At 46.3% G+C, this 22,553-nt stretch overlaps 1 protein-coding gene across 6 annotated transcripts in view; it reads left to right on the forward strand.

The window, feature by feature from the left end:
• Positions 1 to 22,553, forward strand: part of MYO9A (myosin IXA) — a 175,229-nt gene that overhangs the window by 43,559 nt on the left and 109,117 nt on the right. For all 6 annotated transcript variants that reach the window (XM_077264134.1, XM_077264138.1, XM_077264135.1 and 3 more), the window contains exons 2-3: positions 14,698 to 15,603; positions 17,490 to 17,584. In XM_077264134.1, the coding sequence (XP_077120249.1) occupies positions 14,758 to 15,603; positions 17,490 to 17,584 (941 nt within the window). In that variant the 5' untranslated portion in view covers positions 14,698 to 14,757. The remainder of the gene's footprint in view (positions 1 to 14,697; positions 15,604 to 17,489; positions 17,585 to 22,553) is intronic.

The following is a 22,553-nucleotide window of genomic DNA, read 5'->3' on the forward strand; positions in this document are numbered from 1 at the left end:
TGCTGTTAGCAAAATAGAATGTGTTAACAAAAATTTATTCTGCACACAAAAACCACAAAACAAATAGATAGAAATGTAATTATTAAAAGGCAAAAACTAAGCAAATAGAAGCATTTCACAACATATATTAGCTTTGTTATACTGAGAATGTCTTTGTTGCCTATATTAACCAATCAGAGCTCAGGTTAATTAACTGTAGCAAAATAGAAGCTGAGCTGTGATTGGTTGCTATTGGCAGCCTGATAAATCCCCAGCCAACCGGAAGCCCTCCCCCCTGGCAGTATATATTAGCTCACACATACACATAATAGACAGGTCATGTGACTGACAGCTGCCGTATTTCCTATATGGTACATTTGTTGCTCTTGTAGTTTGCTTATTAATCAGATTTTTATTTTTGAAGGACAATACCAGACTTGTGTGTGTTTTAGGGCGAGTTTTATGTGTCAAGTTGTGTGTGTTGAGTTGCGTGTGGCGACATGCATGTAGCGACTTTTGTGAGATGAGTTTTGTGTGGCGACATGCGTGTAGCAACATTTTGTGTGTTGAGTTGCATGTGACAGGTTAGTGTAGCAAGTTGTGTGCAGCAAGATTTGTGCATGGCGAATTTTGCGCGTGGCGAGTTTTATGTGTGGTGCATTTTGAGTATGTGCAAGTTTTGTGTGAGGCAACTTTTGCATGTGGTGCAACTTTTGTACATGTGGCAATTTTTCTGTGTGTGCAAGTTTTGCATGAGGTGAGTTTTCCATGAGGTGAGTTTTGCACGTGTGGCGAGTTTTGCGTGAGCCTAGTTTTGCATATGGCGAGTTTTGCATGTAGCGAGTTTTGAGTGGTGACTTTTGTGTTTCGACTTTTATGTGGCGAGGTTGGTGTATGTGTGGTGAAATGTGCGCTGAGGGTCGTATATGTGTTCAAGCACGTGGTAGTGTGTGGCGCATTTTGTGTTTGTGTTCATATCCCCGTGTGTGGTGAGTATCCCATGTCGGGGCCCCACCTTAGCAACTGTACGGTATATACTCTTTGTCGCCATCGCTCTCATTCTTTAAGTCCTCATTGTTCACATCTGGCAGCTGTCAATTTTCCTCCAACACTTTTCCCTTCACTTTTTCCCCATTATGTAGATAGGAGCAAAATTGTTTGGTGAATTGGAACGCGCGGGGTTAAAATTTCACCTCACAACATAGCCTATGACGCTCTCGGGGTCCAGACGTGTGACTGTGCAAAATTTTGTGGCTGTAGCTGCGACGGTACAGATGCCAATCCCGGACATACACACATACATACATACACACATTCAGCTTTATATATTAGATATACCTGTATGTAATCTCCTGTATATAGTATATACCTGTGTGTCATCTCACCTATATATAGTATATATCTGTGTGTCATCTCCTGTATATAGTATATACCTGTATGTCATCTCCTCCTATACATAGCATATACCTGTGTCATCTCCTCCTGTATATACTATATACCTGTAGGTAATCTGCTCCTGTATATAGTATATACCTGTGTGTCATCTCCTCCTGTATATAGTATATACCTGTATGTCATCTCCTCCTGTATGTAGTATGTACCTGTATGTCATCTCCTCCTCTATATAGTATATACCTGTGTGTCATCTCTCCTGTATATAGTATATATCTGTGTGTCATCTCCTCCTGTATATAGTATATACCTGTGTGTCATCTCCCCTGTAAATAGTATATACCTGTGTGTCATCTCCTGTATATAGTATATAGCTGTATGCCATCTCCTCCTGTATTAGCCCTCGTTCACACGTTATTTGGTCAGTATTTTTACCTCAGTATTTGTAAGCTAAAATGGCAGCCTGATAAATCCCCAGCCAACAGTAAGCCCACCCCCTGGCAGTATATATTAGCTCACACATACACATAATAGACTGGTCATGTGACTGACAGCTGCCGGATTCCTATATGGTACATTTGTTGCTCTTGTAGTTTGTCTGCTTATTAATCAGATTTTTATTTTTGAAGGATACCAGACTTGTGTGTGTTTTAGGGCGAGTTTCGTGTGTCAAGTTGTGTGTGTTGAGTTGCGTGTGGCGACATGCATGTAGGGACTTTTGTGAGATGAGTTTTGTGTGGCGACATGCGTGTAGCAACTTTTTGTGTGTCGAGTTGCATGTGACAGGTTAGTGTAGCAAGTTGTGTGCAGCAAGTTTTGCGCATGGCGAGTTTTGCGCGTGGCGAGTTTTATGTGTGGTGCCTTTTGAGTATGTGCAAGTTTTGTGTGAGGCAACTTTTGCATGTGTTGCAACTTTTGTGCATGTGGCAATTTTTCTGCGTGTGGCAATTTTTCTGCGTGTGCAAGTTTTGCGTGTGGCGAGTTTTGCACGTGTGGCGAGTTTTGCATGTGGAGAGTTTTGCGCGTGGCGAGTTTTGAGCGGCGACTTTTGTGTTTCTACTTTTATGTGGCGAGGTTGGTGTATGTGTGGTGAAATGTGCACTGAGGGTGGTATATGTGTTCGAGCACGTGGTAGTGTGTGGCGCATTTTGTGTGTGTGTTCATATCCCCGTGGTGGTGTGATTATCCCATGTTGGGGCCCCACCTTAGCAACTGTACAGTATATACTCTTTGGTGCCATCGCTGTCATTCTTTAAGTCCCCCTTGTTCACATCTGGCAGCTGTTAATTTGCCTCCAACACTTTTCCTTTCATTTTTTCCCCATTATGTAGATAGGGGCAAAATTGTTTGGTGACTTGGAAAGCGCGGGGTTAAAATTTCACCTCACAATATAGCTTTGACGCTCTCAGGGTCCAGACGTGTGACTGTGCAAAATTTTGTGCCTGTAGCTGCGACGCCTCCCAACACTTTTCCTTTCACTTTTTCCCCATTATGTAGATAGGGGCAAAATTGTTTGGTGAATTGGAAAGCGCGGGGTTAAAATTTCACCTCACAACATAGCCTATGACGCTCTCGGGGTCCAGACGTGTGACTGTGCAAAATTTTGTGGCTGTAGCTGCTACGGTTCAGATGCCAATCCCGGACATACATACATACATACATACATACACACACACACACATTCAGCTTTATATATTAGATATATATATATATATATTCAATTCATAGACGCTTTGTTGGCAGGACCAAATAAACATCAGTTTTGCCAAAGCACAGGTACAGTAGGGAATAGGGAGTAGGGACTGTGGGGATAATGGGTAGGGACTATGAGAACGATGGATGGGGACTGTGGGAACGATGGATGGGGTACAGGGTGGGGGTAAGGAAGTCCATGGCATATCATGGCTGTCTTTCTCGCAGTCTATGGCACGCACTCACATACTGCGCTGCTATCTCCACCGCGCTCTCTTCCCCCAGCAGGATATATGTTTTCTCTTCCTCCTTCATGGTGCTGAAATCCGGGAAGAGATCGGAGAGTCTCCTGAAGTGAGTGTCCCTCACTGCTGAGTATTTGGGGCAGTGTAGCAGGAGGTGGGTCTCATCCTCCAGGGCCTAGAGGTCACAGTGTACGCACAGTCTGTCCTCCCTGGGCTTGTAGCTCTGTCTGTGCCGGCCGACCTCGATGGCCAGATTGTGGGCATTGAGTCTATACCGGCTCAGGATCTGGCGGTCTCTGGGGTCCGAGAGTTTCTCCAGATATGGAGCCAGTCTGAAGTCTCTCTGTAGACTCTGGTACATGATCAGTTTCTGTGAGCTGCTGATTTCGTTCCTCCAGACACTGACGTTCCTCTCCTACCCCTCCTCTACCATCTTCCTGATTGTGGCTTTTGTCAAGTTGTTTTGGTTGACGGTTCGGTCAGGTTGGGTTTGGGTGAGCTGTACCGGGGGTCCTGGTTTGTGGGGACCACCTATATGTAGCATGGCTTTATGGTGATGGGAGCTTGGGTTGGTACTCTGTACGTGAGCCTGGAAGGACAGCACCCTCTTCAGGGCTGCTAGGTGCAGTGGGAATCTGCCCAGCTCGGCAGGCATTGTTGGTGGTGCTCCGATGGACCTGGAGAAGGTGTTTACAGAATTCCAGGTGGAATATTTCTGTTGGACTGAAATCCCACTTTGACCAGTCTTGGTATGTGTGAGGGCCCCAGACTTCACTGCCGTATAGGAGGATTGGGGTGATTATGGCATCGAAGATTTTTAGCCAGACCCTCACTGGTGGCTTCAGATGGTAGAGCTTCCTTCGGATGGCATAGAAGGTTTTGCAATCCTTGTCCTTCAGTGTCTCTATGGCTTGTTTGAAGCTCCCTGACTGGTGAATTTCCAGGCCCAGGTAGGTATATTTCTGTAAGAGCGCAGTTGTTTAACATGAATGGAAGGTGCTGGTTCGGTCTTGGCTTTCTCTTCTGGAACACCATGATGTTGGTTTTCTTTGCATTCATCGGTAGTGCCCACGTGGAGCTGAATTTCTCCAGGATTTTCAGGTTTTCTTGGAGACCTTTCTCAGTTGGTGACAGCAGCAATAGGTCATCTGCATACAGCAAGAATTTCACCTGGGCATCATGGAGTGTGAGAGCTGGTGCCGTGGAAGATTCCAGAGTGGTGGCCAGCTCATTGATGTAGATATTCAAGAGCGATGGGCTTAGGGTGCAGCCCTGTCTGACTCCACGGCTCTGCTGGAAATCAGCCGTTCTTCTACCGTTCACACTCACACTGCAGCGGTTCTCGGTGTAGGAGCTTTTGATGACATCGTAGGTCTTTCCTCCTATTCCGCTCTCCAGCATTTTCAGTAACAGGCCCGGGTGCCACACTGAGTCAAAAGCCTTTCTGAAATCCACAAAACAAGCGTACATCTTCCCGTGCTTTGTGTTGTGGACGTGGCTCTGAATGAGGCTGTGGAGGGTGTAGATGTGGTTGGTAGTGCGATGGTTTGGCATGAACCCCGCTTGGCTTTTGCTGAGGACGTTGTGCTCGGTGAGGAAATTAAGAATCCTTTTGTTCAGGATGCTATTGAGCAGTTTCCCCAGGTTGCTGCTGACACATATTCCTCTGTAGTTGGCAGGGTCGTACCTGTCCCCACTCTTGTGAATGGGTGAGATGAGGCCTTGATTCCAGGTACGAGGAAAGTAGCCAGCACTCAGCACAATATTGAACAATATAAATATATATATATATATATATATATATATATATATATATATATATATACATGCATGCATGCATACATACATACATACATACATGCATGCATGCATGCATGCATACATACATACATACATACATACATACATACATACATACATACATACACACACACAGTGGGGCAAGTTCCACCACTTAAAAAGATGAGAGGCGTCTGTAATTTACATCACAGCTGGACCTCAACTATGGGAGACAAACTGAGAAATAAAAATCCAGAAAATCACATTGTCTGTTTTTTTATCATTTTATTTGCATATTATGGTGGAAAATAAATATTTGGTCAGAAACAAACAATCAAGATTTCTGTCTCTCACAGACCTGTAACTTCTTCTTTAAGAGTCTCCTCTTTCCTCCACTCATTACCTGTAGTAATGGCACCTGTTTAAACTTGTTATCAGTATAAAAAGACACCTGTGGTGCACACCCTCAAACAGTCTGACTCCAAACTCCACTATGGTGAAGACCAAAGAGCTGTCAAAAGACACCAGAAACAAAATTGTAGCCCTGCACCAGGCTGGGAAGACTGAATCTGCAATAGCCAACCAGCTTGGAGTGAAGAAATCAACAGTGGGAGCAATAATTAGAAAATGGAAGACATTCAAGACCACTGATAATCTCCCTCAATCTGGGGCTCCACGCAAAATCCCACCCCGTGGGGTCAGAATGATCACAAGAACGGTGAGCAAAAATCCCAGAACCACGCGGGGGGACCTAGTGAATGAACTGCAGAGAGCTGGGACCAATGTAACAAGGCCTACCATAAGTAACACACTACGCCACCATGGACTCAGATCCTGCAGTGCCAGACGTGTCCCACTGCTTAAGCCAGTACATGTCCGGGCCCGTCTGAAGTTTGCTAGAGAGCATTTGGATGTTCCAGAGGAGTTTTGGGAGAATGTCCTATGGTCTGATGAAACCAAACTGGAACTGTTTGGTAGAAACACAACTTGTCGTGTTTGGAGGAAAAAGAATACTGAGTTGCATCCATCAAACACCATACCTACTGTAAAGCATGGTGGTGGAAACATCATGCTTTGGGGCTGTTTCTCTGCAAAGGGGCCAGGACGACTGATCCGGGTACATGAAAGACTGAATGGGGCCATGTATCGTGAGATTTTGAGTGCAAACCTCCTTCCATCAGCAAGGGCATTGAAGATGAAACGTGGCTGGGTTTTTCAACATGACAATGATCCGAAGCACACCGCCAGGGCAACGAAGGAGTGGCTTCGTAAGAAGCATTTCAAGGTCCTGGAGTGGCCTAGCCAGTCTCCAGATCTCAACCCTATAGAAAACCTTTGGAGGGAGTTGAAAGTCCATGTTGCCAAGCGAAAAGCCAAAAACATCACTGCTCTAGAGGAGATCTGCATGGAGGAATGGGCCAACATACCAACAACAGTGTGTGGCAACCTTGTGAAGACTTACAGAAAACGTTTGACCTCTGTCATTGCCAACAAAGGATATATTACAAAGTATTGAGATGAAATTTTGTTTCTGACCAAATATTTATTTTCCACCATAATATGCAAATAAAATGATAAAAAAACAGACAATGTGATTTTCTGGATTTTTTTTTCTCAGTTTGTCTCCCATAGTTGAGGTCTACCTATGATGTAAATTACAGACGCCTCTCATCTTTTTAAGTGGTGGAACTTGCACTATTGCTGACTGACTAAATACTTTTTTGCCCCACTGTATATATATATAATATATATATTAGACACACACACACACACACGTGTATATATATATATATATATATATATCTAATTGTCTAAGGGTTTTTCTGTCTGTCTGTCCTGGAAATCCCGCGTCTCTGATTGGTCGAGGCCGCTAGGCCTCGACCAATCAGCGACGGGCACAGCATGGCGACGATGATGTCATAAAGGTTGCCTCGACCAATCAGCGACGGGCACAGTCTGCCGGGAATTCGCCTTGACCAATCAGCGACGGGCACAGTATCGACGTAGATGTCATAATGGTTGCCATGGCGGCGATGATGTCATAAAGGTTGCCTCGACCAATCAGCGACGGGCACAGTCTGCCGCGAATTCTGGAATCATCATTGTCCATATACTACGGGGACATGCATATTCTAGAATACCCGATGCATTAGAATCGGGCCACAGTCTAGTGTGTGTGTGTGTGTGTATATATATATATATATATATATATATATATATATATATATATATATATATATATATATATATATATATATATATATATATATATATATATATATATATATATATTATAGTGAGGCTGTGTGGGGCTCATGTAGTGTATATAGGGAGGTTGTGTGGGGCTCATGCTCTATATAGGGAGGCTGTGTGGGGCTCATGCGGTATATTGGGCGGCTGTGTGGGGGCTCTTACAGTATATAAGGGGTCTCTTACGATACACAGAAGGGACTGTACTTGGGTTCAAACGATATTTAGGAGGATGTCCGCATACGTAATTCTGCTCAATATTAAGTGATGCAATTAATAATATAATTATAAATAATGTATTTATGATATATTGATTAGAATTAATTTCGGCCTATTGGTTCGGCCCTCGACATCAGTCACTGTCTCTCCTGTGGCCCCTCAGGAAAATTAATTTCCCACCCCTGCTCTACATCATACCCTGGGGTCATCTTTTACATGGACCGTCTTACCGCTTTCCAGGCACAGGAGTCATCACTTTGATGTGGAGGAGGGGTGGTTTCTCTGCCATTGACATCACCCGCCAGGAGTTCAATTTGCCTTTGGCATTGCTGAATCTGCTGCATTAAGAGTTTATTAGTCTCCTGCTGTACCTGCTGGTGCTGCTGTTGGCTCAATATCAGGTGCTTGAGTAGCTCCTTTATTTTGTCCGACTGCTGTTCCAACCCTCTAGCCACCTTCACCCAGGACATATGGTTTATCCTCCTCTGCTACTCATGTTCCTGGAACGTTGCCCACATGTGAAACACCACTTGTGGAAGGTCGGCTTGCTTAGCTACTCCTTGAGGTAGACACAGGACCACATTTGGTTAAAGTCTCTGGGTGGTTTATTTCTTCATAAACCAAAACCGCAAATTGGTAACAAAAAAATAGCCTTTCTGGCTCAAAAGAAAGTAAACATCTAATATAAAGTCCTGCCCAGTGCCTCTGGGATGACACATATAGCAGCTCTCACAGGAGCTAACAGTCTGGAGGCTCCTTCCTCCACACACAGACAGAGAGAAGAAAAAACTAGCTGGACATTTAAGTCCCTCCAGCCACACCCTGGAGGTGGAGATATGGTTGGTAGGCTTCCTGCCCATCTGACATTCCCACCGTAAAAGCCATGCCCATATAGCGACTGGATTGCTCTCAGCACATATTATGCTGGAGAAAACACTTTCACATCACGTAGAAAAGTTTGTGCCCATATCTCCTCTCATGTACGACACCAGTGACCCTGTCACAACACATTGCAGATGGGTCGTGGCTGGTTGTTCCAGCTTGGCAATGACCTGAAACACACAGCCAGGACAACTAAGACCTCTTTCACGCTTCCGAATCCGTCATTTTGTGAAATAAAAACGTATCCAGCAAATGTTGCTACTGGATCCGTTTTTTTCTCATAGACTTGCACTAGCGACGGATTGTGATGGATGGCCTTCCGTTTCTTCCGTCAGGCACTGGATCCGTCGTAAATTCTATGTCTGTCGGGCGGAGACACCGCACATAGAAACGTTTTTTGTGTACGTCATTAAATCACCCAGCGACGGATCCAGTGCTGTCCATCGTTGGCTATAATGGAAGCCTATGGACGCAGGATCCGTCGCTGACCGTCAAAAAATTGAATCCAGCGACAGATTACGTTTTTTGAAACTGAGCATGCCTGGAAGGATTTCCATACAGGGGAAAATCTCACTCTCTCTCTGTCGCGCTTTCTCTCACGCTCTTGCTCTCTCTCTCTCGCGCTCTCTTTCTCGAATTCTGTTTCTTAAAGTTGCGGATTTACTTCAACGGAACCGTAAAAAAAATGGATCCAGTGCATCCGTTATTTACAATCGGCACAGGATCCATCTTTTCAAGACTTTGACGGATTGTGACTGATTCTAAAAAACAGATGTGTGAAAGAGGCCTAAGGAGTAGCTCCATAGAAGCATTTCAAGGTCCTGGAGTGGCCTAGCCAGTCTTCAGACCCGAACCCAATAGAAAATCTTTGGAGGAAGCTGAAACTCCATGTTGTCCAGTGACCGCCCCGAAACCTGAAAGATCTGGAGAAGATCTGCATGGAGGAGTGGGCCAAAATCCCTGCTGCAGTGTGTGCAAACTTGGTCAAGAATGACAGGAAACGTCTGACCTCTGTAATTGCAAACAAACATTTCTGGACTGGAATGGAAGTTCTGTATTTTTATAGTATCAAATAATTATTTCATGCAATAAAGTGCAAATTAATCATGTAAAAATCATACAATGTGATTTTCTTTTTTTTTTTTTTTTTTTTTTTTTTTTTTTTTTTTTTTAAAGATTCTGTTTTTCACGGTTGAACTGTACCTACGATAAAAATTACAGTCCTCACTCTGTTATTTGTAGGTGGGAAAACTTGCAAAATCGTCAATGTGTCAAATACTTATTTTTCCACTGTACGTGGAAAATACTGATGCCTGAATGAGCCCTTAAACTGACAGTAACTTGTCCTAGAATGTTAATAAGAACTATGCCTGTGAGCATATCCAGTAGGAAACGCTGCTCCCTCTCTTCTTTTGTAAGAGAATTTGTTCCCTGTGGATATTTTGTTCTAATACTGGAGATACCACAGATGCTGTTATAACCACAGCACCGCTCGTAACACCTGTATTAGGTCAGAAAGACAGGGTGGACAGCAGTGTGATCAGCCGCCTCTTACCTCAGCAGCCCTTTCAACTGCACTAATAGAGATGAAACAGCATGAACAGAGTGGACAGCAGTGTGATCAGTCTCTTCTTACCCCAGCACCTCTGGTATCTCTAGTATTAGGTGAGACTAACATGGTGGACAGCAGTGTGAGCAGCCTATTCTTACCTCTGCACCCCTGGTATCTCCTGTATTAGGTCAGGCAGACATGGTGGAAAGCAGTGTGAGAAGCCTATTCTTACAGCTGCACCCCTGATATCTCCTGTATTAGATCAGACAGACATGGTGGACAGCAGTGTGAGCAGCCTATTCTTACCTCTGAACCCCTAATATCTCCTGTATTAGGTCAGACAGACATGGTGCACAGCAGTGTGAGCAGCATATTCTTACCTCTGCATCCCTGGTATCTCCTGTATTAGATCAGATAGATTTGGTGGAAAGCAGTGTGAGCAGCCTCTTCTTACCTGAGCACCTCTGATATCTCCTGTATTAGGTCAGACAGACCTAGTGGACAGCAGTGTGAGCAACCTATTCTTACCTCTGCACCCCTGATATCTCCTGTATTAGGTCAGACAGACATGGTGGACAGCAGTGTGAGCAGCCTATTCTTACCTCTGCACCCCTGATATCTCCTGTATTAGGTCAGACAGACATGGTGGACAGCAGTGTGAGCAGCCTATTCTTACCTCTGCACCCCTGATATTTCCTGCGTTGGGTCAGACAGACATGGTGGACAGCAGTGTGAGCAGCGTCTTCTTACCTTAGCGCCCCTGATATCTCCTGTATTAGGTCAGACAGACCTAGTGGACAGCAGTGTGAGCAGCCTATTCTTACCTGAGCACCTCTGATATCTCCTGTATTAGGTCAGACAGACCTAGTGGACAGCAGTGTGAGCAGCCTATTCTTACCTGAGCACCTCTGATATCTCCTGTATTAGGTCAGACAGACCTAGTGGACAGCAGTGTGAGCAGCCTATTCTTACCTCAGCACCCCTGATATCTCCTGTACTAGGTGAGACAGACATGGTGGACAGCAGTGTGAGCAGCCTATTCTTACCTCTGAACCCCTGATATCTCCTGTACTAGACCAGATAGATTTGGTGGACAGCAGTGTGAGCAGCTTATTCTTACCTGAGCACCTCTGATATCTCCTGTATTAGGTCAGACAGACCTGGTGGACAGCAGCGTGAGCAGCCTATTCTTACTTCAGCACCCCTGATATCTCCTGTATTAGTATATAACAAATTACACGGCACTCTATAGAGCTGTGAGTATTGGTGCTCAAGTAGGGTCTCCAGCCCATTAAATCAAATATATAGAAAAACTTGGCACTCAATAGTATTTGTAGCGAATTAGAGTAATTTATTTTACATCCAGACAAACAGATCAATTGTAGCTCGATTGCTGCTAAACGTTTTCGGTCCAATGTGGACCTTCTTCAGAGCAAGTTTATCTGGAGCGTAAGATCTTGATATGAACTCCGATGAGTTAGCTTAGTGGCAATGTATATAGTAGCGAAATTTAAAGGCAGTGTATGGAGACCGTGATTTTAAGCATTCTTAGCTGCTCGGACGTGCGGTGTGCCCACACTGTACACGTTCTGTGCCTGGAGCGCTGGTGGCGTGCTGGGACGCTGAGGGAAGCGCGCTGCTGGACCTGGTGGAAAGCAGTGTGAGAAGCCTATTCTTACCTCTGCATCCCTGGTATCTCCTGTATTAGGTCAGACAGACCTGGTGGACAGCAGTGTGAGAAGCCTATTCTTACCTCTGCATCCCTGGTATCTCCTGTATTAGGTCAGACAGACCTAGTTGACAGCAGTGTGAGCAGCCTATTCTTACCTCTGCACTCCTGATATCTCCAGTCTTAGATCAGATAGACATGGTGGACAGCAGTGTGAGCAGCATCTTCTTACCTCTGCACCCTTGGTATCTCCTGTATTGGATCAGATACACAGGGTGAACAGTAGAGTGAGCAGCATCTTCTTACCACATACTCACCTTTGGTATCTCCAATACTGAATATGTACTGGAGTTTCCTACTGCACATGGTTACTGGTACCTGTACTTATATTCTAGGACAGGTTTCTGTAAGTGTAAAAAAACCTGGCCATTTTAAGTTTGTAGCTATTACATAAAATGTATGATTTGCTAATAAATGTATTTAGTAATTTTGTTTATGATTCTTTCCTTTTAGTTATTATTTTATATTCCACAGAATCCCTTTTAGGCTATGTGCACACGTTGCGGATTTGCCTCTGGAATTTTTTGTGCGTATTCTGCGTCTCTTGGCAGAAAACGCAGGTGGGGATTTGATGCGTTTTTTATGTGGATTTTGTGCGGATTTCTTGCGTTTTTACCCCTGCAGATTTCTATAATGGAATCCGCACAAAAGAAGTGACATGCTACTTCTTTTAATCCGCAGCGTTTCCACGTGGAATTTTCCGCACCATTAGCACAGCATTTTTTTTTTTTCATTGATTTACATTGTACTTTAAGACACTTGTGGATCTGCAGCGTTTCTGCATGGTAAAAAACGCTGCGGATCCGCAGGAAATCCGCAACGTGTGCACATAGCCTTAAAGAGTTATTCAACTTAATAAAAAAACAAACAGCTGCCAATGCTGTAAAACACGGTATACAGGTCCTTCTCAAAAAATTAGCATATAGTGTTAAATTTCATTATTTACCATAATGTAATGATTACAATTAAACTTTCATATATTATAGATTCATTATCCACCAACTGAAATTTGTCAGGTCTTTTATTGTTTTAATACTGATGATTTTGGCCTACAACTCCTGATAACCCAAAAAACCTGTCTCAATAAATTAGCATATTTCACCCATCCAATCAAATAAAAGTGTTTTTTAATAACAAACAAAAAAACCATCAAATAATAATGTTCAGTTATGCACTCAATACTTGGTCGGGAATCCTTTGGCAGAAATGACTGCTTCAATGCGGCGTGGCATGGAGGCAATCAGCCTGTGACACTGCTGAGATGTTATGGAGGCCCAGGATGCTTCAATAGCGGCCTTAAGCTCATCCAGAGTGTTGGGTCTTGCGTCTCTCAACTTTCTCTTCACAATATCCCACAGATTCTCTATGGGGTTCAGGTCAGGAGAGTTGGCAGGCCAATTGAGCACAATAATACCATGGTCAGTAAACCATTTACCAGTGGTTTTGGCACTGTGAGCAGGTGCCAGGTCGTGCTGAAAAATGAAATCTTCATCTCCATAAAGCATTTCAGCCGATGGAAGCATGAAGTGCTCCAAAATCTCCTGATGGCTAGCTGCATTGACCCTGCCCTTGATGAAACACAGTGGACCAACACCAGCAGCTGACATGGCACCCCACACCATCACTGACTGTGGGTACTTGACACTGGACTTCAGGCATCTTGGCATTTCCTTCTCCCCAGTCTTCCTCCAGACTCTGGCACCTTGATTTCCGAATGACATGCAAAATTTGCTTTCATCAGAAAAAAGTACTTGGGACCACTTAGCAACAGCTTCTGCCGCTGTTTATGGTTCAAAAGTGGCTTTACCTGGGGAATGCGGCACCTGTAGCCCATTTCCTGCACACGCCTGTGCACGGTGGCTCTGGATGTTTCCACACCAGACTCAGTCCACTGCTTCCTCAGGTTCCCCAAGGTCTGGAATCGGTCCTTCTCCACAATCTTCCTCAGAGTCCGGTCACCTCTTCTCGTTGTACAGCGTTTTCTGCCACATTGTTTCCTTCCAACAGACTTACCATTGAGGTGCCTTGATACAGCACTCTGGGAACAGCCTATTTGTTGAGAAATTTCTTTCTGGGTCTTACCCTCTTGCTTGAGGGTGTCAATGATGGCCTTCTTGACATCTGTCAGGTCGCTAGTCTTACCCATGATGGGGGTTTTGAGTAATGAACCAGGCAGGGAGTTTTTAAAAGCCTCAGGTATCTTTTGCATGTGTTTAGAGTTAATTAGTTGATTCAGAAGATTAGGGAAATAGGTCGTTTAGAGAACCTTTTCTTGATATGCTAATTTATTGAGACAGGTTTTTTGGGTTATCAGGAGTTGTATGCCAAAATCATCAGTATTAAAACAATAAAAGACCTGACAAATTTCAGTTGGTGGATAATGAATCTATAATATATGAAAGTTTAATTGTAATCATTACATTATGGTAAATAATGAAATTTAACACTATATGCTAATTTTTTGAGAAGGACCTGTATGTACCTTTTGTGGATTTCTTTTAGAATTGGATGGCACGTAACTGCTGCAGTGAATTAATGGCTACGTAAGTCACATGCTTGTGAGGGTGCATGACATCTGTCTTTTTTTAATCTGATCAACCAGACAACCCTTTTTAACATCTCATTGTTTGGAGGATCACACTTGCTTTAATTAACCTCCAATCCATGCACATTGACTTCACATTTGTACAACTGCCTATCTTAGAAGGTCTAAAAGTCCTGTTATTGGGGGGTCTAAACATTCTGGCAATATATAAAGGAACCTATGTGCACGTTTCTGTCCAGCTAATGTATTATTTTTCTTGGTTATTCTTCCCAGAACTAAAGCAGCAGAAAACTGTGTTCAATAATTACTTTTTATTTGGCTCATGGAACTAATATGTTACCTTGGCTTCATATCTTGTAATACTTAACTCGTTTACCAGTTCCTTAATTCCTAACACCCAATTACTGTTGTTTTCTTGATTTGTGTTTTCTAGGTGTCCCCCCACTGACGGGGAACCGTCCACACTCCTTCTGATGGGACACGGAGTGCCGCCATGTCAGAGGTGGGGGGTGGTGGTGGGCGCCGCCGCCTGCTGGATGAAGAGTTCACTCTGCAGGTGTACCCTGGCAGCATCTCCCCAGATGTTATCTATTGCCCAGTGCCCGCCCGCCGGCACACCACAGCTGCTGATGTCATTGATGCTGTCATTACAGCATTGCGCTTGGACAGAGCCAAGTGTTATGTACTGGCTGAGGTCAAGGAGTTTGGTGGAGAAGAGTGGATCCTTAACCCCACTGACTGTCCTGTGCAGCGCATGATGCTGTGGCCCAGGCTTGCCTTGGAGGCTCGTGGTTCTGGAGAGGACTATCGATTTCTCCTAAGGGAAAAAAATGTGGATGGCTCAATTCATTATGGCAGTCTCCAGTCTTGGTTAAAAGTAACAGAAGAGCGCAGGCGCATGGTTGAAAGAGGTTTCCTTCCCCAGGAACAAGGACCGGAATGTGAGGACCTATGTGGATTGCCTGACCTAAGTGAGAGGACATTGCTTGAAACTCTTAGAACACGCTTCCGACAAGAGAAGATCTATACTTATGTTGGAAGCATCTTGGTAGCAGTTAACCCATTCCGTTTCTTACCAATCTATAACCCCAAATATGTGAAGATGTATGACAACCGAAGGCTCGGAGACCGTGAGCCTCACATATATGCAGTGGCAGATGCTGCTTACCATGCTATGCTCCGTCGTCAGCGGAATCAGTGTATTGTTATTTCTGGTGAAACCGGCTCTGGAAAGACTCAAAGCACAAATTTTCTTATCCATCATTTGACAGCCCTTAGCCAAAAAGGATATGCCAGTGGAGTGGAACAGATCATACTAGGCGCTGGACCCGTGCTGGAGGTTAGTACATTGCTTTTTCCAGATCTTCTTTTTTTGGTCATATGTCAACACTGTTGAGTAATTGAAAGAGCATTCCTGAGCCTGTGGCTAGATGCAGATTGGGTATGAAAATAAGGTCCTCAAAGTGAGCCCAAAAGTGGCAATAAGGGAACATATACATAATGAATACTACTGGTGTAGGCATCTAAGACAATGGTCTAAGAACAACAGAGAATGCTGATCTTGGCTCGGGAAAGCAAGAATGTAAAATGTTATGTCAGAGCAGTCATCTAAATAAAAGGTCTTCTGCCTTTAGTGAATTACTCCTCGTGAGCAACATGTAGGCTTCTGCCAGCTTCGAGGAGTACAGAATGGTATGTTTTATAAGTCCAGACACAAATTTAGTACTAGAAATCTAAAGTTCCAAAGGAGATATAAACTATAGTCTGCTGATTCTGTATTAGTGGCCAGCAAGTAAAGTATAAGGCATTCTTTATATCTATGTTGGAGACTCCAATACAGATCTACCCAAAAATACCAGACTAATTAGTGCAGCATGCATTTCTAGTTTGTCCTGTGAAAACACAGGCTCGATTAACCCCACTGGAATCAGTTAGGTCTGTCGGATGGCGCTATTGGTCCTTATAAGCCAGATGTAGCACTGCTGCCATTTTCATTGTTCTGCTTTTAGGATAGAGCATGTTGACAGAAATGTTTGGCAAAGATCTCAACTCAGCCTGAACAAAAATTTTGAGACTGACACAAATTTTTAGTTTTCACAAAGTTTTCTGGCTCATTTGTTTTTAGATCTTTTAGTCAGTTGTTTCTATATTACTGACGTACAAATATAAATATTTTATATGTTTTATACTTCTTCTTTTTTTGACAACTCACGAAGTAAAGATTCAATATTTACAGCGTTAAACCTTATTTTTCAGGACTTCTGTATTTCACCCTGGCAGCTGGATATCGTCTTCTGGGACAAATTCTGTCTGATGACAATCCATTCTTATCTAATCAGTGCTTGGAACTTATCGTCATTTCTGTGTTTTTGTTTGTCCACCCACTTTTTTAGGATTGATAACAGGTTCTCAGTAGGATAGAGATTTGGGAAATTTCTAGATATGAACACAAAATGTCAGTCTTTTGTTTACCAAGCCACTTAGTTATCACTTTTGCCTTGAGACATTTTCATAATCATGCTGGAAAAAGCATTGCTTATCTCCAAATTGCTCCCAGGTAGTTGTGAGAAGTTGCTCTTGGAGGATGTTTAGATACCATCCTGTAGTCATGGCAGTGTTAGGCAAAATTGTGAGTGATCCCATTGCTTTGGATGAAAAGCAAGTTCTCTCAATGATTCAGAAGCAGTATGGTGATAAACAATGCTTTTTCCAGCACAATGGAGCATCATGTTTCAAGGCAAAAGCGATAACTAAGTATTTCGGTGATCAAAATTATTGAAATTTTGGGTTCGTGATCGGGAAACTCCCTGAATCTCAACCCCATTGAGAACCTGTCATCATTCCTAAAAAGAGGGTGGAGAAACAGGAACACAGCAAATTGTGATAAATGCCAAACACTGGTTAGCCAAGAATGCGTTGTCTTCCGTCAGGGTTTGGCCCAGAAGCTGATATCCAGCTGTTAGAGTGATTGTTGAAATCCTGACAAATAAGAGTCAACACTGGAAATGTTGAGTCTTTGCAGAAACTTGATGTGTTTGTCAACAAAAGTGTAAATTGTTATACAATACTTATAATTGTGCCTTAGTAACCTTGGAAACATCTGGCTAAAATATCTAAAAAATGTTTGCCCGTCTCAAAACTTTTGACCATGACTGTATAGTTATTTGCATTACTCTAAAAAGAGCTTTAATTCTTTATTTCTATTCTTTTTACTGTCCATTTTAGGCATTTGGAAATGCGAAGACGTCTCAGAACAACAATTCCAGTCGCTTTGGAAAATTCATCCAAGTCAACTATCATGAGACCGGAACAGTGCGAGGGTAGGCCGGCCGTTCACAAGTGTCAAAGTTGACGCAGATTTTATTGTCATTGCTCTTATTGTGTGTGTGGTTTACCTTGTTCATGTTTGTTTGTTAAAGGATGACTTTCTCCTACGTATCATTGGGGGACACAGGACGAATGGGTGTTATGCTGCTGCCACCAGGAGGACACTAAGTTAAACACACACAAAAGATTAACTCCTCCCCTGCAGTATACACCCACGGCTGGACAATCCGGAGCCAGTTCTTACTTAGTGTCTCAGGAGGCACTTGGGTCCTCAGGACCCCACCAATTTTTCTTTTTGATTTAACGGAGAGAAGGGAGCGACAGGCAAGTTTTCAGCCCTGATCTCTCCCGCACCAACAACGGGCAAGTACACGGAGCGTTCCTCCTGTATCCTTTCCCGCGACGATGGATGCCAGCCCTGGCTCACCTTTCAGTGTGGCGACGGTTCCCTAGCGTTCCGATCTCCCTCCCTCCTTTTCAGGCGACCATGGGGACTAATCATCCACCTAAGTCTCCTGGAGCCAGGGCACAGCCGGACAGATTGTCAGGGCGTCCGTGCAGCCGTCCACTGCATCACCACTGTATATAGCGGTTGACACATGGCGGCAGTAGCTCTCCACCCTCTCCCTATCAAGGTGAAGGTGGATGGAGCATCGGTCCCATCGCACAAGGTAAGTGCGGGGACCGACGAGCTGGCAGCAGGGGGGGCCCCCTTACTCTCTTCCAATGCGGCTCTGCAGCCGCGGGGCAGCGTGCGGCTCTGCAGCCGCGGGGCAGCGTGCGGCTCTGCAGCCGCGGGGCAGCGTGCGGCTCTGCAGCCGCGGGGCGGCGTGCGGCTCTGCAGCCGCGGGACAGCGTGAGGCTCTGCAACCGCGGGGCAGCGTGCGGCTCTGCAGCCGCGGGGCAGCGTTATTCCTCTGTGGGGGCTCGGCGGCGCCCAGGCCCGGGCCGGACTAGCGCCCGCCTACAAGCACGCCGCCGCCCGCCCACGACACGCCCCCTCCCTGGGCGCTTCTCGCTCCCGAGAAGCGCCCTTCTCACATCTCGGCGGCCATCTTGGATCAGGAAGTGCGCTGACGGCTCTGCAGCACCGCAGCGCACAGGAGGATCTCCCTGCCAGCCACCGCAGAACTTAGGTGAGACGCACCCAATAGGATTGTCTCCCCCCCTGCCAGTACGCTCATTTAATCAGAAACATGTCACAGTCTAGGCATAAACAGACTGGAAAGACCCACTCTGTTATTTTTGCTGTGTGCACCTCCTGCAAGATATCTCTGCCCCGAGGTCACACTACCCCGCTGTGCTCCGCCTGCGAAACGCCTGCGGCACAGGATACTCCGGCCTCTGACCCGGAATGTACCGAGCCTAGTACCCCCGCATGGGCGTCCTCCCTCGCTCGCTCTGTGGCATCTTTGGAAAGGACGATACAGTCCTTCCGTGACCCGTCCCTTACTCAGGGAACTTCCACGGAGGTTGTAACGCGGTCTAAGAACCCTTCGCGGTCTAGAGGTCGTACTGTTTCTAGAAGCCCTCACTCATCCAAGAAAAGGTCCAGAGTAATGTCTCCGGTCCGTGATCAGCCCTCAAACTCAGAGAGCGATGTCTCTCGTCACTCTTCCCCGACTCATAGCAGGGAATCCCTCCTGGATGACGCATCCGACGCGTCCTGTTCTCCAGAGTATCGTCACGATCAAGAGACTCTAGATTCTCTTATAGATTCTGTTAGTCAGACGCTTCAGTTAGAGGATGAAATCCCGTCCATGGCGGCTCATCCCGTGTCATTTGGGCGAGCCACAAAGGCTCATAAATTTTTTCCTACGCACCCTCAGTTCAAGGATATTGTAGATCAACATAGAGTCCGTCCGGATAAACGTTTCTCAGGTCAGAAGGCTATGCAATCAAAGTATCCGTTCGCTCAGGACCTAACTAAGGAGTGGTCTCAGTCACCCTCCGTGGACCCGCCAGTGTCGCGGCTAGCCACCAAGGCGGTTCTATCCTCCTCCGAGGGTGCGTCCGTCAAGCATCCCACTGATAGACAAATTGACCAGATGGCTCGCTCGGCTTTTGAAGCCTCCTCGGCTTCTCTCTTTCCCTCTTTTGCCATCACGTGGGTCGCAAAAGCCATGTCCCATTGGGCAGAGTCTTTATCCTCTACGGCACTACGGGCCGACTTACCCCCAGAAATTTCACACCTGGCCACTCAGATCGCCAGAGCGGGGGACTTTGTAGTTTCCGCGTCCTTAGACGCGGCCAACTGTGCCTCACAGGCAGCGGCCAATGCTGTCACGATCCGCAGATCCCTTTGGCTCAGGGACTGGAAAGCGGACTCGGGATCCAAAAAATCCCTCACGTCTCTTCCATACCAGGGCGAACGTCTATTTGGGGATAAACTAGACAAAATAATCGCAGACTCCACAGGAGGAAAGAGCAAATTTCTTCCCCAGCAACGTACTTTTCGCCCCTTTCGCAATCAACAGGGCCGAGGCCGATATTTCCGTTTCGGCTCCAATTGGTCCAATCCCTCCTCCGCGCCACCTGGCGTCGGGAGAGGTCAGCGCAAGGACAGAGCCTCCCAGCCGTCTTACAAGCCTTCTCCCACTTGGAGAGGCAGACCCAGACAACAGGGATCCCGAGGGCCCAGACCTGGCAGGTCCCCACCTCAATGACTTTTGGCAAACACCGAAGGACACCGACAAAGTAGGCGGCCGCCTACTTTTCTTTCGGGACGCGTGGCTCTCGGTAGTTTCCGACCGATGGGTCCGCGACCTAGTGTCCTACGGTTACAGGATAGAGTTTGTCTCTCTTCCCCCGCCTCGTTTCTTCCAGTCCCCCCCTCCCAGGGCAAGGGTCGGTCAGTATTTCCAGGCTATAAGGTCGCTATGGGAAGATGGGGTCATCATCCCGGTACCTCAGAACGAGTGGTACCAAGGTTTTTATTCCAACCTTTTCATCGTACCAAAAAAGGACGGCTCAGTACGTCCAATACTAGACCTCAAACTACTCAACAGGTACGTACGCGTACATCATTTCCGTATGGAGTCCCTCCGCTCGGTGATTGCCTCTCTGGAAGAGGGCGAGTTTCTTGCATCTCTAGATGTGCAGGACGCTTATCTGCACATCCCCATCCTACCGTCTCATCAGCGGTTCCTCCGCTTCGCGGTCCAGGGACACCATTTTCAGTTTGTCGCCCTACCCTTCGGGCTTGCCACTGCCCCTCGGGTATTCACCAAGGTCATGGCAGCTGCCGTGGCCATTCTCCATGCTCGAGGTATAGTGGTGTTGCCCTACTTGGACGACATTCTCATAAAGGGTCCCTCTTTTCGGTCCTGCTCAGAAGCAGTAGATGTCACGATAAATACCTTTTTGCGCCTGGGTTGGAAGATCAATTTCAAAAAATCTTCTCCAGTCCCGGCTCAAACCATATCCTACCTGGGGATGATCCTAGATTCCTCTCGGGGTCTAGTACTTCTACCTCCGGAAAAGGTATCCACTCTGCAGAGAGAAGTCCGAAAGCTTACCCAACCTCTCCCTCACTCCCTACGTTTCTCCATGAGGGTTCTCGGCAGGATGGTGGCGGCAATGGAGGCAGTGCCCTTTGCGGTATTTCACCTCCGTCCCCTACAGCACGCCCTTCTAGCAGTATGGGACAGGAATCCTGCCTCGCTAGACCGCCGTCTCCTGCTCTCTCGATCAATCAGGCAGTCCCTCAGGTGGTGGACCAAGAGGTCCTCCCTGACTCGGGGGAAGTCCTTTCTTCCGGTGCACTGGTTGGTCGTCACAACGGACGCCAGTCTCTTCGGCTGGGGCGCTGTGTTCCGATGCCACTCGACTCAGGGTCGCTGGTCCCCGCAGGAATCCCAGCTGCCCATCAACATCCTAGAGATTCGGGCAATCCGACTGGCACTCCGCCAGTTTCAGCCGTTTCTTTCCGGCCGCGCGGTCAGAGTCCAGTCCGACAACGCCACTGCGGTAGCCTATATCAACCGGCAAGGGGGCACTCGCAGCAAGGCGGCCATGGTCGAGGTATCGCTCATTCTCCGCTGGGCCGAGACCAACCACTCCATACTATCAGCAGTTTACATCCCGGGCGTGGAAAACTGGGAAGCGGACTTTCTAAGTCGCCACAGCCTCGATCCCGGAGAGTGGTCTCTCCATCCCGCAGTCTTTCACCAGATATGCTCTCGTTGGGGGACTCCGGACGTGGACCTGATGGCATCTCGCCTCAATTGCCAGGTTCCCGTCTTCATGGCCAGGTCTCACGACCCCTCAGCCTTCGGAGCCGACGCTCTAGTCCTCTCATGGCAGGGTTTCAGACTCCCATACATTTTTCCCCCAATTCCTCTTCTGGCAAAGGTAATCAGGAAGATCAGGGCAGAACGGATTCCAGTAATTCTCATCGCCCCGGACTGGCCGCGCAGGACGTGGTACGCCGAGATGGTGCAACTGGTCTCAGACGTACCCTGGAGGCTGCCAAGTCGCGCAGACCTTCTGTCTCAAGGGCCCATTTACCACCCGAACTCAGAGGCCCTATCTTTAACGGCGTGGCCGTTGAGTCCTGGGTACTGAGGCAGAAGGGTTTGCCCCAGACGGTTATATCTACCATGCTCCGCGCACGCACGCCTTCCTCCATGCGCATCTACCACCGCGCCTGGAAGGCTTACTTCGCCTGGTGCAGAGATCGGGGTCGGTCTCCCCTCCAATTTTCTATTCCTCACATTTTGGAATTCCTCCAATCAGGCGTAGACTTGGGCCTTGCTCTCAGCTCTCTTAAGGGCCAAATTTCTGCCCTCTCGGTTCTTTTCCAGAGAAGGATTGCAAACAAATTGCAAGTCAAGACTTTCATCCAGGGAGTTTCTCATATGGTTCCACCTTACAAGATGCCCTTGGAACCATGGGATCTGAATCTGGTCCTCTGTGCTCTTCAAGAGCCACCCTTTGAACCCTTGCAAGAAGTGTCCTTGC

Source organism: Ranitomeya variabilis, chromosome 5 (assembly GCF_051348905.1).
Source record: "Ranitomeya variabilis isolate aRanVar5 chromosome 5, aRanVar5.hap1, whole genome shotgun sequence".
In the NCBI taxonomy this organism is placed as follows: domain Eukaryota; kingdom Metazoa; phylum Chordata; class Amphibia; order Anura; family Dendrobatidae; genus Ranitomeya; species Ranitomeya variabilis.